The sequence below is a fragment of the Epinephelus lanceolatus genome, chromosome 2 (genome assembly GCF_041903045.1).
Source record: "Epinephelus lanceolatus isolate andai-2023 chromosome 2, ASM4190304v1, whole genome shotgun sequence".
Classification (NCBI taxonomy): Eukaryota; Metazoa; Chordata; class Actinopteri; order Perciformes; family Serranidae; genus Epinephelus; species Epinephelus lanceolatus.
The window spans coordinates 2,465,642-2,478,891 of NC_135735.1; the positions used below are offsets into that span (position 1 = coordinate 2,465,642).

Below are 13,250 nucleotides of genomic sequence, written 5' to 3' on the forward strand. Positions count from 1 at the left end.
AGAACTGATCAGACCTCTGAGGTCGATTTACCGCCAGGACACCGCTCTTGCTCCTCACGACCAGCTTGTTCGGACCAGGCGACTTCACTGGACTCCCTTCAGGTGCAGCTCTGTGGGTCCAGTCTGCCAGCTCACTCTTCCTCGTGGTTGTTCAGAGTAAAGATGTATTTACATGGATAGTTCATGGCGGTGTATCAAACACTTTCTTGGTCTCTTTTTGCCTCCAGCGTCTTCCTCGTGGCATGTCTGTCCAGCTCAAAGGCCTCCTCAGCTCCCTCCCCAGGTGTGGCTAATAGCAGGTCATTGCCACCAAGCCCCACCTGTGATGTCAGTGCTGACCCTGCCTCCTACCACCTGCCTAAATCACATCCATGTCTACAAACTACCAATACAGCATCAGGAAATTCTTCTGTCTTTGCTGGCACATTGTCGGCACATTGCTGCATTTCTTGGCACATTACTGCCACTTGTAGATCAGTGGAATAATGTGAAACAGTTGGCAGGAGATTTTCTGCTTCTTTCTGAAACAGAATTCCTAATTATTTACAACATAACACTTGTGAAAGAGGCATTCTTTGAAGATTGTTTTATATGGGAGATAAAGGACATAAGATTACTCCAAGATTTCTTATGGTGACAAATACAAATATGTTTATACAGCCCCAATTCCAAAACAGTTGGGACACTGTGTAAAACTTAAATTAAAAACAGAATGCAGTCTTCTTTGGCCCAGAGGACACGACGTCCATGATGGACTGGTCAGACCACTTTGTGTCGGTCCATCTCAGATGAGCTCGGGCTCAGAGAAGTGGGCGGAGCATGGTAGAGTCTGAACTGTCATTGGTAGATGCAGCGATGTGTTTACTGACAGTGGATTTCCAAAGTGTTCTTGAGCCCATGTAGTAGTATCCTTTATGCAGTCATGTTGGTTTTTACTGCAGTGCAGTCTGAGGGGTCAAAGGTCAATCAGTGTCTCTGCTGACATGAGGTCTGCGTTAGGTCGATGAAGGAACAGAATGACCTGGACGTGTAATTCCTCACCTCTCTTAAGCCCTAAAACAGAGCGTCATCACAACCTGATTGGTCCACAAGTGGATGCAGCAAGCTGCTCTCAATTCGTATTCAGGTTTCACTCCCCACACCCTGCAGCAACAGGTGATCTGAATCACCTCCAATCAGCTCAGGGGAAATAAGCGAGGTGATAACAGCAGGAACCAAAGAACGAGGAAATGTTGCAGAATCATATCCCATAAAATCATCTTATGTTTGTAGCATGTCTGCCCTGTGAGAACTACGTATCTCGAAAAAGTCAGAAAAACAGCCTGTTTTCAGTTTTGTGACGACGACTTTTCCAGCTGAGCCAAGATGGTTTTTAGAGAGTTTATTCAGCTAAAAAAGAAGGAGAATTTTCCAACACATTAATGAACACTTCATCCTTCAGTTTATCACAAACATTGAACATCAACACATCTGGAGATTCATGGTTTTTACTGGACAGGGAGGAGATAAAAAACTGAAAGCTGTCGGACATGTCATGCAGTAAAAAGTACATTAAGTCTGAGATGGAGGAGAGAGTAGCAGGAAATGGAAATACTGAAGCAGAATTTGTCCTCAAAGTATTTGCACTCCAGTGCTGTCATGATGGGCCTCGTTTGGCATCTGTTAATCACAGCTTTTATGGAATATTATTTCTGACATTAGCTGTCAGTCTGAACTTTCATTCAGCTGCTTTAAACGCAGCGTTCAGTGTTTTTTCTGTCTCACAGTCTTTTAGTTTTAATAAATGCTGAACAGAACATTTAGTTTCAGTCAGTGTGTGCAGTTTGTCCACTGATGCATTGGAAACTCTCCTCACGCCGACATCTGTTGTTGGTGTTTGGAGTGACAGATGGAGTGTTTATGAAGCGCCTCTTTCTGCCTCGACAGAACTTCTTCAAACACTGATGATGACGATGATGATGATGATGATGATGATGATGCTGGCGCTGTTACTTTCACTCAAACCACCAAACAATGGAGACATTGAAAAGTCACAAACACTCACTGGCTGTTGTCCGTCACCACCTCCTCTTTCTCCTCCACCCTGCACCACCTGCTGTCCTCACCGAGGAGGACACGAACGCAGACGTAGGACGGACATGACATGATTGATTTGCATGTGTCCTGAATGACCTCATCAATAATACAAGCAGTCAGACGATTAGTGAACAAGATCATATCATATGTTTTAAACAGTGCATTTACTCGAGTACTGGACTCAAGTACAATTTTAGGTACTTGTACTTGAGTAATTCTGTTTTCTGGTACTTTATACTTTTACTCCACAAGATCTCAGACACAAATACTGTACTGTAAACTGGATATGAGAACAATTTGTCACTTGTGCTGTTACAGTAAACCTGCTGCTGTCGTGGTGTACTTGTTACACTGGTTGCACAACTCATCTTCACTGTGACCTCATCACGTGTCCACGTTTGGTCATGGACTTTCCACGTCCACATACTGTATGACGTCCAAGGTACCCTGGGTGTGTTGGTTGTTGACGTTCTGGGACGCCGTGTCAACTTCAGCCTGTTACATGCATTGTCTGTTTTCAAAATACACTTCTGTTTGCATACAGTCTCTTTCAAAATAAAAGCACTATGTCGGTACAACATCGCCAACTGATGTTTTTTTTCCATCAACAACAAATGAACGGGGATATGTTTACAAAAAAAGAACAGATTTTGGCTTTACATTCATGCAGGAAGCGAACACTGGACTCCCCCACTCTGACTTTGGCGACGTTAAGCGATGTTGTTGTCGGCTGCGTTTCCCCCTGATGTCATCAGGCACCATTATACACTGACGGCGCCCAGCTCAATATCATCCCGAGGTGAAATGATGCCTTTTGTTGTCAGTGTCTGTCGTGGAAGTCACGGCCCAAGTGTCCGTGTTGACAGATTTTGCACCGCTCCTGTATCGTATCGTCAGGTCACATGATCAAATAGAGACTTGACATTAGGCAACATCAGCATACATGTTACCAACAATCATCACTGCACACCTGTGTGACAAAAATATCAAAGAGAATAAGAAATTATTAATTTCATTGATTTTTTAAATATATAGTTTATTCAGAGTTTTTATAGTTCATGTAGAATGAGCATATAATTTTGTTTTAGATTGCAACTGTTTGACTATGGATTAATAAATATTAAGTCTCTCCTGATTGAAATGTAACATATTCATGGTTTGTAGAAATATACACTGCTTTTATTTTCTTCTGGTGACTGAGCTGGTTTTATTACAGCATCAGCCAAATCGTTCTCTGACAGTATGATCATTATGAGATGATTTAATGTAATGATTTTAAGATCAGAATCAGCTCTCTAACTGCTGCTGTCTCTGCCTCAACAGGTTTTATTCTTGGAGCTCAACACTGAAATTCGCTTACGTACAACATTTACATAATTATGGAAATGTCCAAAATCTGCATACATATTTGCATGGCAACCAAAACAGCAGTAGTGAGGAGGACGCACTCAGAGCTTTTACTGGAGTTAAAATAGCAACAGTGGAGAGACACTCTGTCACGAGATGAGTCCTGCGTTCAACATGTTACTGAAAAGTACAAAAGTATTAACATCAAAATTAACTGAAAGTGTTCAGGATGACATAGGTTATATCACTGGATTATAATCACTGATGCATTAATGCTTTTATCACTTTAGTGTTGCAGCTGGTGAAGATGGAGCTCATTTTAATGAATGAATGAATGAATGAATGTCTTTGCTTTGAACTTGAATAAAACATAATAAAAAACAAACAGGACGAAGATAACAGTGTCTGAGAAGCAGCAGGTACCTCTTTCTTACATTTATTCTTTTAACTGAAATATTATTTCAACAAATTCCCAAATTTATTTACAATATACAACTGTTGCGGTCTGTTTACCCCCCAATCAAATAAATAAGTAATAAACCCAGTTTATTTACAGTCAAAGTCCCACCCAGTGTTACAGAATAAATATGCTCTCCCCAACACAACCTGTCCACATCTATATATCTGGCAAAAACACAGTCTGTTCCACACGTCCACCTTGAACACTGAAATACACACACTCTTCTTAGTTGTACAAACACACTGGTTTTAAATTAAATGTTCCTCTTAAATCATAACCCCCCTTTCCATGTCACAAAACACATTTTGAATGTTGCAAAGAAGTGAATTATTTCTCGCTTTAAACATGATTATTGCAGTTTTAAATTTGACCAGATCTAAAACTTTCAAAGCCTGTGACTTTAAAAACAGTGTGTTGATGTGTTCCCTGTACCCCACACTGTGTTCTGTCTTTCAAAGGATGTGTAATGGTTGTGAGTTGCTTTTGTAAGTGTTGCCCCAAACCTCCTCACAGTAATACTAATATGGTCATACAAGTGATGAATCCAGAATGTGACGTGATTTATGGTCCAAGATGTGTTTTGTTTTGCTCTCCGCCAGCTTTGTTCTGACTTCACTGATCTGAGGTTTCCAGCAGAGCCTGTCGATTAAAAAATCACACCCAGAATTTTAGTTTCATAGACTCTTTCCACATCAACATTATCAATTGTCATCTGTACTTTTGCGTCTGTGCTGCGGCTTCTAAACAACAAAACCTGAGATGTGTTCAAATTCAAAGACAATTTATTGTTTTAATTTATTAATTTCTGTCGTGACTTCCTCCAAAAGCTGCTGCAGATTTTCCCCAGAACAAAGAGCATCGGTGCGAATATCTGGACACCATACATAGATCATTTATGTACAAAATGAACAGTTGTGGACCTAATCCTGACCCCTGTGGGACCCCAACAGTTATGCCAGTTATAGCTTTATATACTGCTGGGTAGATTAGTCTTTAATAACACATCATCATTTATCAGTTCATCATATTTTGTATGATTAATCTGCAAAGTAACTAAAGGTATTGAAATAATGTAGTGCAGTAAAAAGTCTAATATTTACCTGTGAAATGTGCATGGAGTAGAAAAATGTTCATCTCCAACTTGTCCTGAAGCAAATGTACTTTCCACCTCTGCTGTTTTGACACAGAAGCTGCAGTTTCTTTAAAACTATACATATTTTTATTTAGTATAAATATGAAACAGCTTCAGAGAGCCGACTGAAGGTCACTCTGTGTCTCGCTCTGTTTGGCTTCTGAGTCACGGCCTCCAAAATAAATGCACAGAACACTGAATACAAAAATAAAGCTTTTATTCTGAAAGGGACAGCACCTTTTTTATAGCAAAATAAAATAATAAATTTCACATATTCTCCAATAACTACCGATGATATAAAATTAGGACACAGCTGTCAGACATGCACTTATGTTTGGTTCAGTCATGTGACACTCGCCACTCAGGCTCAGACATTTTTAAGATGTTTTAAACTGAATTTAACATCAAACTTTCCAGCGTCACAGTGTCAGTTGTACTCCTCTGTAAAATCATCAGTCATCATCTGTTATCATTAATGATCATTAATTATCAGCTGAGGTTCATACAGAACAGAGTCTGGATGTAAACATGATGATCAGATCAGACGTTTCGGTCCTTCTTGTCACACTTATGGATATTAAAGGCAGATTGGGACGTCTCAAATTCTTCCAGGCGTTTCTTCACCCAGGTCCACTTGGCATCGATGCAGTACTTCTCTTCACACACAGTCGTGATCCTGTCAATAAAACAATTAAGTGTCACTGACGCAGAAAACCAGCAGTAAAATAAATATTTTCAGGTCAAGTACTTTTACTTAAAGCATCATAATCAATACTTTTATATCACTGTGTTTCATAGTGAGGTGTTTCTGTTATTTAACCTTCACTCATTGGTTAAAATTAGGTGGACAAAATAATAAGAACACAATACAGTTAATAGCACCACCAATGATTGGACAGTTGATTCCGCACAAACTGAATATTAACGTACTCGATGACGGAGGATTTATCACAGGACTGCTGCATTAAACTGCTTTAGTTTAACACAGTTGTACCTGATCAGAATCAGAAATACTTTATTGATCCCTGACGGAAAATTGTGAATTGTTCGTCGCTCCGATGTGAAGAACTATGTGAAGAATTATCAGAGTATGAAACAGAGGCATGTAAGTGGTTTCATTTCTGGAATATTTGATTTCCAAAAGTTGTGGTAATATATTTCAAACTCATTTATTTAAAATAATTATTTACACTTTTTTGACGCTGCAAACCTTTTTTGTTTTAAGCGTTCTCCACTAACCCATGAATCAATGTTTAAAGTGTACACTCTCAGAAATAATAAGATTTGCTTGATTTACATTATAAAATAAAGTTGACTTTACCTGCAAAAATTAAGTAGTTCATACAAAGACTGCTTCAGCTGGATAATAATCTGATGCAAAAAGTTGCCTTAATTTTATTTTTGAATCCGTCTTCAGACCCATCTCTTTTCCTTGGCCTTTAAATTCTCATCAGGATGACACACCTGACCACACTGTATTTTCTGTGCAATGCTATTTGTGTTAAGATGTTGTCAGAATATCGTATGCTGTTATTAATTGTACTTACATTCTCCTATTTATGTTTTTATTTTATCCCTTTTGTGTTTTTTTGCATCTTTGTGAAGCACTTGACGTTTCTTGTTTTTAAATGTGCTCTATAAAGAAATCTGCCTTGAATATATCAAGCAGAATATTTTTATTATTAATGAAATTTAAAGTTGTAGCTTGTTGAGGTGGAGCTCATTTTAACTGCTTTGTTTAATGCTGTGTAGTTTAATCTGCAAAAGACGCCATATTTTGTTAATAGTCATAGTCATAAAAGCGTTAGGTGTAAATGTAGTGAAGTAAAACGTGCAGAATTTCCATCTGAACTGCAGTGAAATGAAAATATAAGGTAGCAGAAAGTGGAAAAACTTGAGTACAGTACTTATAAACAGTACTTTACACAGTACCAGAGACAGTTCAACATCCTGGATGACTGAACAGCTCCCTCTTGTGGAAACTCTGCCACATTGCTGCTCAAACTTCAAGCTTTTATTTGTAACAGAGTGTTTGTAACTTGTGATCAGCGCTGGGAAGATTACTTTTGAATAAGTAATAAATAATGTAACTTATTACATTTGATTACGTGCTGCATTTGTACCTTATAATATTGCTTCTTTTAAAGAGCTGAGAAACCTGCAGGCTGCTCTCATTTGTCTAAAAACCTTTCAGTGTAAAGTCACTGCAGTAACAGAACACGTCACACAGGCTGGACGTGATAAACACATGAACAACCTAATGCACCTTCTATACTTACACGATTGCCTTGGGATTGCAGTCGTTTGGGGTCCTCACCATGTCTTTCACAAATCCCTTAGGAATATGTGTTCGATTGGAGCCTGGACAGCATCCATCTTTCGTCACAGCGTTGACTGCGACTGTTCCTGTGAACACACACACACACACACACACACACAGATTTAATACCACATACAGTTCAGGCTGACAGCTCACGGAGAAATGAAGCAGAGATACTGACCAGAGCTGTGATGCAGGAAGCAGATCAGAGTCAGAAGTGCAAGAGTCACCAGAGTCTTCATGGTTCAGAGACAGAGGAGCTTCTGTTTATCTGAGGCCTTTAATCTTCAGAGGTGATGTGTGTGACAAACCTGATCTGTCCTCCCCTTTATATACAGCCCGTCTCCATCAGAGAGACTCATGTTCTTAGAAACAGCGGCTTGTTTCCTCATCTGCTTCCTCCTCTTTTCTCCGGCACTTGTCTCAGCAGTTATTACAGAGAAAACGTGAGGTTGATAATCACATGTAAAACAATTCTGCAAACAGCCTTACACAGAATGTAACGAGGGGTTTCATTTCTAAATTCAGTTCTCAGGATGTAACTGCTAAAACATTAAGAAGGGACTTTTAGCAGACACCACATAAAGTGATAAAAGTCACAAAATCTGTCTTTGTGTCCCAGATTACACACTTAACTGCATTTTGCTTCACTGTACAGAGAATAAAATCAGCAATATAAGCACAGCAAGCGCTGAAATGACTGAAAGCACATTCAGTGTGTCAGATTTAGGGGGACTTTGTGTTGTCTAGTGGTGAGGACTGCAGACTGCAACCACTTAAGATCAGTGAAATCAGAAGTGAAAGATGAGACCGAGTTTGCAGCCCTGATCTCCTCAGGCAGGTCATTCCAGAGTTGAGGAGCTCTGACTGCAAAGGCTCTGTCACTCTGTCTGTGTATTACTGTAGTAGCAGCATAGGGATTAGTTTAGGTAGTAGGTTTAGGTTACATCTGCTTACAATAGCAGTGACAATATCAAACACTGGAAGAGGCCGTTGTAGCAGTGCAGTGATGAGAGTAACCACATTTACACTAACCGGCCGCTTTATTAGGTACACCTTGCTGGTACCAGGTTGGACCCCCTTTTTAATTCTTGGTGTCACAGATTTAACAAGGTGCTGGAAACATTCCTCAGAGATGTTGGTCCATATTGACATGATGACATCACACAGTTGATCCATGATGAGAATCTCCCGTTCCAGCACATCCCAAAGGTGCTCTATTGGACTGAGATCTGGTGACTGTGGAGGCCATTGGAGTACAGTGAACTCATTGTCATGTTTGAGATGATGTGAGCTTTGTGACATGGTGCGTTATCCTGCTGGAAGTAGCCATCAGAAGATGGGTACACTGTGGTCATAAAGGGATGGACACGCTCAGCAACAATACTCAGGTAGGCTGTGGTGTTTAAACCATGCTCAGTTGGTACTAAGAAAATCTCCCCCACACCATTACACCACCAGCAGCAGCCTGAAGCGTTGATACAAGGCAGGATGGATCCATGCTTCCATCTGAATGTGGTTTTTCCAATCTTCTATTGTCCAGTTTTGGTGAATTGTAGCCTCAGTTTCCTGTTGTTAGCTGACAGGAGTGGCACCTGGTGTGGTCTTCTGCTGCTGTAGCCCATCTGCTTCAAGGTTGGACAAGGTGTTGTTGCTTCAGAGATGCTCTTCTGCACACCTTGGTTGGAACCAGTGCTTATTTGACTTCCTGTTGCCTTTCTATCATCTTGAACCAGTCTGGCCATTCTCCTCTGACCTCTGGCATCAACAAGGCATTTTGGCTCACTGGATATTTGCTCTTTTTGGGACCATCCTCTGTAAACCCTAGAGATGGTTGTGCTGAAAATCCCAGTAAATACTCAGACCAGCCCGTCTGGCACCAACAACCATGCCACGTTCAAAGTCACTTCAATCACCTTTCTTCATCATTCTGATGCTCCGTTTGAACTTCAGCAGCTCGTCTTCACCATGTCTACATGACTAAATGTTAATGAGCTGCTGACACCTGATTGGCTGATTAGCTGTTTGTGTTAATGAGCAGTTGAACATGTGTACCTAATAAAGTGGCCGATGAGTGTACTTAAGTACTGTACTTGAGTACAATTTTGAGAATTTCCTTTATGAGATACACAACACTTAAATAACTTTTTTAAATTGAGATGAACTACAACATCAGAGTACTTCATCCATGTTAATGAATCAATAATAATAATGACCCTCTAATATAAGAGTAAAACACTGACAGTCACCTCTCTGCATTATGAGTACTTTTACTTTGAATACTTAAAGTACAGTTAATTGCTTATACTTGTAGTGAAGTTTTAAATGCAGAAAACTGTACCTGCAATGAAGTATTTTTATACTGTGATGTAATATTTCTACTTAAGTAAAGTATTTGAATACTTCTTTCAGCATTAGAGTAGTACAGTTTAAGTAATAGTACTTTGGTAGCAGTCCTAGTTGTAGCAGTGTCAGCATTAGCAGCAGTAGTAGTCATCATCACATTAGGAGTCGACTTACAACGGCATGAGTTATTTGGTTAACCTTTATATAACTTTCACTTCCTCATCTGAGAAATAGCACTGCAGAGTTTCTGAGTACAAAGTTTGGCTGTTGTTGCACAGAAAAGTTCATTCATGTTAAATATGTTTGTACTTCATTATTCTGATTTTAACCAAGATTTAATGAGGTGAAGTGAAACTTTTTTTCTTGTTCCTGTAATCTTCAGTATAGAAGCAATATTATTAGAAGTGTAAATGATTTCACACTGATAGTCAGCGCTGTATCTGAGAAGATCGATTCTTCTTTACTGGCATAAAGACAGCACTAAACATTTACATAAAGAAGGTCATTTCATTAATATGCCAGAACAGGAGAAGTGGGTCGAGTATGATTCCCTGAGGAACCCCCCAAAAATACTAGAATGTAACTAAGTATATTTCAAGTGCTGTATTTTGGTACAATTTAGAGGCATTTGTGTGTTACTTGAATATTTCCATTTTATGCTACTTTACACTTCAGCTTCACTTCATTTCTCAGAGAAACTTTGTACCTTTTACTTGTGTTTAAGAGCAGCTACTAGTTATGTTTCACATTAAGATCAACTGCAACATTAAAATACTGCATCCATTTAAATACATTAATTATAATGATCCAGTAATATAAAATAATATATATATACAAAATAATTGTGTATCGGACTTGGTTGTCTGCAGTACGGGGGCCCCACAGGGGATGGTGCTGACACCGTTCCTCTTCACCCTCTACACTGCAGACTTTTCACCCCCACCTGTCACCTGCAGAAGTTCTCTGATGACTCTGCCATAGTCGGCCTCATCACAGATGGGGGCGACAGGGAGTACAGAGAATTGAACCAGGACTTTGTGGACCGGTGCCTGAGGAACCACCTTCAGATCAACGCGGGGAAAACCAAAGAGCTGGTGGTGGATCTCCGCAGGCGCAGACTCCTCCCCCCAACACCGGTGAACATCCAGGCAAATGACATTGAGATGGTGACATCTTATAAGTACCTGGGTGTTCATCTTAACAATAAACTGGACTGGACCGATCACATAACAGCACTGTACAGGAAAGGCCAAAGCAGACTCTACCTGCTGAGGCGGCTCAGGTCTTTTGGAGTGCAGGGGGCGCTCCTGAAGACCTTCTTTGACACTGTGGTGGCATCAGCCATCTTTTACAGGCAAGCCCTCATCTCTGAGGACTAATGACTCCCATCCTCTGCAGGAGGAGATAAAAGCTCTGGAGAGCTCCTTCAGCGATAGACTGATTCACCCAAAGTGTGTGAAGGAACGCTATCACAGGTCCTTCCTGCCTGCTGCTGTCAGGCTACATAACCAGCACTGCTCACAGTAAACTGCACCATGGACACTTTATAGACACCACTATAAGCATTGCTGTCCCCCATGTTGTTCTTTATTTGCACATTCAATATTCACTTTGCACTAAATATGTTCACTTTAATCCATTGCTCACTTTTTATCCACTGCTCATTATTATTATTGTTATTATTTATTGCTGTTTCTTGTATCTTTTGTACTTTTCTGCATGCCTAGTGTTTTTAAGTTTTTTAAGTTTTTAAATACTGACATCTTTAATCTGACTCTTTCCCCTGACTGCTGTAACACTGGAATTTCTCAATTATGGGATCAATAAATGTGTATCTTATCTTATCTTATCTTATCTTATCTTATCTTATAACAGTAAAACACTGAGAGTCACCACTCTGCATTCTGAGTGCTTTTACTTTTGAAGTACCTTTTGTTGCTAATACATCTGTACTTTTACTTGAGCAGACACTGACACTGTTAGTCATCATTTAGTCAGTTAAGAAGAATGTTACTCACGCTGAATTGGTTAAAGCCCAACCCGCCGACCTATAGCTTGTGGTTACAAAAAGTAGGAGACATATATGAAATGGAACAAATAACATATGAAGTGAAGCTTCAAAAACCTAAGTTTATTAAGAGATGGACTCCAGCTAAGATGCTATTACATAACACAATAAAATAAGTTTTCTTTTTTATGACTTAACTTGGAGCAGGGATCCTTTATGAATTTGTTATATATAGTTTTTTTCTGTTTTTTTTACCCCTCTTCCTTTAATTAATAGTTTTTTGTTGGGTTTATTTTATTTCACCTGTACTTGCCCTCCATGTTACTGGTCTTGACAAGTTATATAATGGGAAGGAGTGCCACGAGGATGATACAATCCATGGTGTGTATGTTGAAAACATGATTTGTAACGAACATTTTGACAATATGGATTGTGGTTTATGCTTTGTTGATGGGGCAGGTTGGCATGGATGTACCTAATGAAATTACGATGCTGTACTAGGCTGAAGATGGAGGTTACTTTATTATCATCATTATTGTAATTTATTGTTTTTTTTTTTCATGTCTGTGCCATGTCAAAAAAAAAAAAAGAAATAAAAAGTGAGAAAAAAAAGAAAAGAAGAATGTTACTTCTCTGTTGGCATGAAAAACACAGTTGGACTACTTAGCTTTACAGGGTCATTCATTAATTTACAAGAGGAAGAGTAATGGGACAAGTATGATTCCCTGAGGAACCCCAAAGAAGTGCTGGAAAGTGACTAAGTGTTTTACAAGTGCCATATTTTAGTGCAATTGTATGTTACTCGAATATTTCTATTTCACGTTTCTTTACACTTCTGCTTCACTTCATTTCAAACTGTACATTTGAAGTTCATTTTGTCGCTAATACTTCTGTATTTTTAAGTAAGTGCAATTTTGATTGCTGACACCGATAGTCATTAAGTCAGAGAAGAAGAATATACTTCTTTGTTGGCATTAAGAACACATGTTTACATAAAAATGGTAGGTCTTTACTATACAAGAGAAAGAGTAGTGGGCCGAGTATAATTCCCTGGGGAACCCCAAAGACGTGCTGCAAAGTACGCAAAGTCCCCGCGGACCAGTTTCCCTGCCAATGACAAACATCCCCACAGCATGATGCTGCCACCACCATGCTTCATGGTGGGGATGGTGTTCTCAGCATGATGAAAGGTGTTGGGTCTGCACCAGATATAACGTTGTCCTTAATGGCCAAAAAGTTCAATTTTAATCTTATCTGACCAGAGTACCTTCCTCCATATGTTTGAGGAGTCTTCAATATGCCTTTTGGCAAAATCCAAACATTCTGCCTTATTATTTTCTTTAAGGTTTTTCCTGCCACTCGTCCATAAAGCCCAGCTCTGTGGAGTGTACGGCTTCTAGTGGTCCTACGGACAGATACTACAGTCTCCTTCAGGGTTATCTTTGGCTTCTTGGTTGCCTCTCTGATTAATGCCCTGCTTTCCTGGTCAGTCAGGTTTGGTGGGTGACCCTCTTTTGGCAGGTTTGTTGTGGTGGCATAATCTTTCCATTTTCTATTAATG

The 13,250-nt window shown here is 39.6% G+C and overlaps 1 protein-coding gene across 1 annotated transcript; it reads right to left on the reverse strand.

Annotated features, from left to right (window-relative positions):
* Window positions 1-5,215: 5,215 nt before the first annotated feature.
* Window positions 5,216-7,675, reverse strand: LOC117258777 (uncharacterized). The gene is made up of 3 exons (XM_033629948.2): window positions 7,517-7,675; window positions 7,295-7,421; window positions 5,216-5,691 (listed from the first exon to the last, which is right to left on the reverse strand). The coding sequence occupies exons 1-3, from the start codon at window positions 7,575-7,577 to the stop codon at window positions 5,556-5,558; spliced, it is 324 nt and encodes a 107-aa protein (XP_033485839.1). The 5' UTR covers window positions 7,578-7,675; the 3' UTR covers window positions 5,216-5,555.
* Between the last annotated feature and the right edge of the window lie 5,575 nt (window positions 7,676-13,250).

Bases quoted from the DNA above. Each gene is read 5' to 3' on its own strand.
- LOC117258777 (XM_033629948.2), bottom strand. From the start codon at position 7,577: ATGAAGACTCTGGTGACTCTTGCACTTCTGACTCTGATCTGCTTCCTG. The intron at 7,422-7,516 runs GTCAGTATCTCT...GTGTGTTCACAG, and splicing joins CTTCCTGCATCACAGCTCTG to GAACAGTCGCAGTCAACGCT. The intron at 5,692-7,294 runs GTAAGTATAGAA...TTTTATTGACAG, and splicing joins TGCAATCCCAAGGCAATCGT to GATCACGACTGTGTGTGAAG.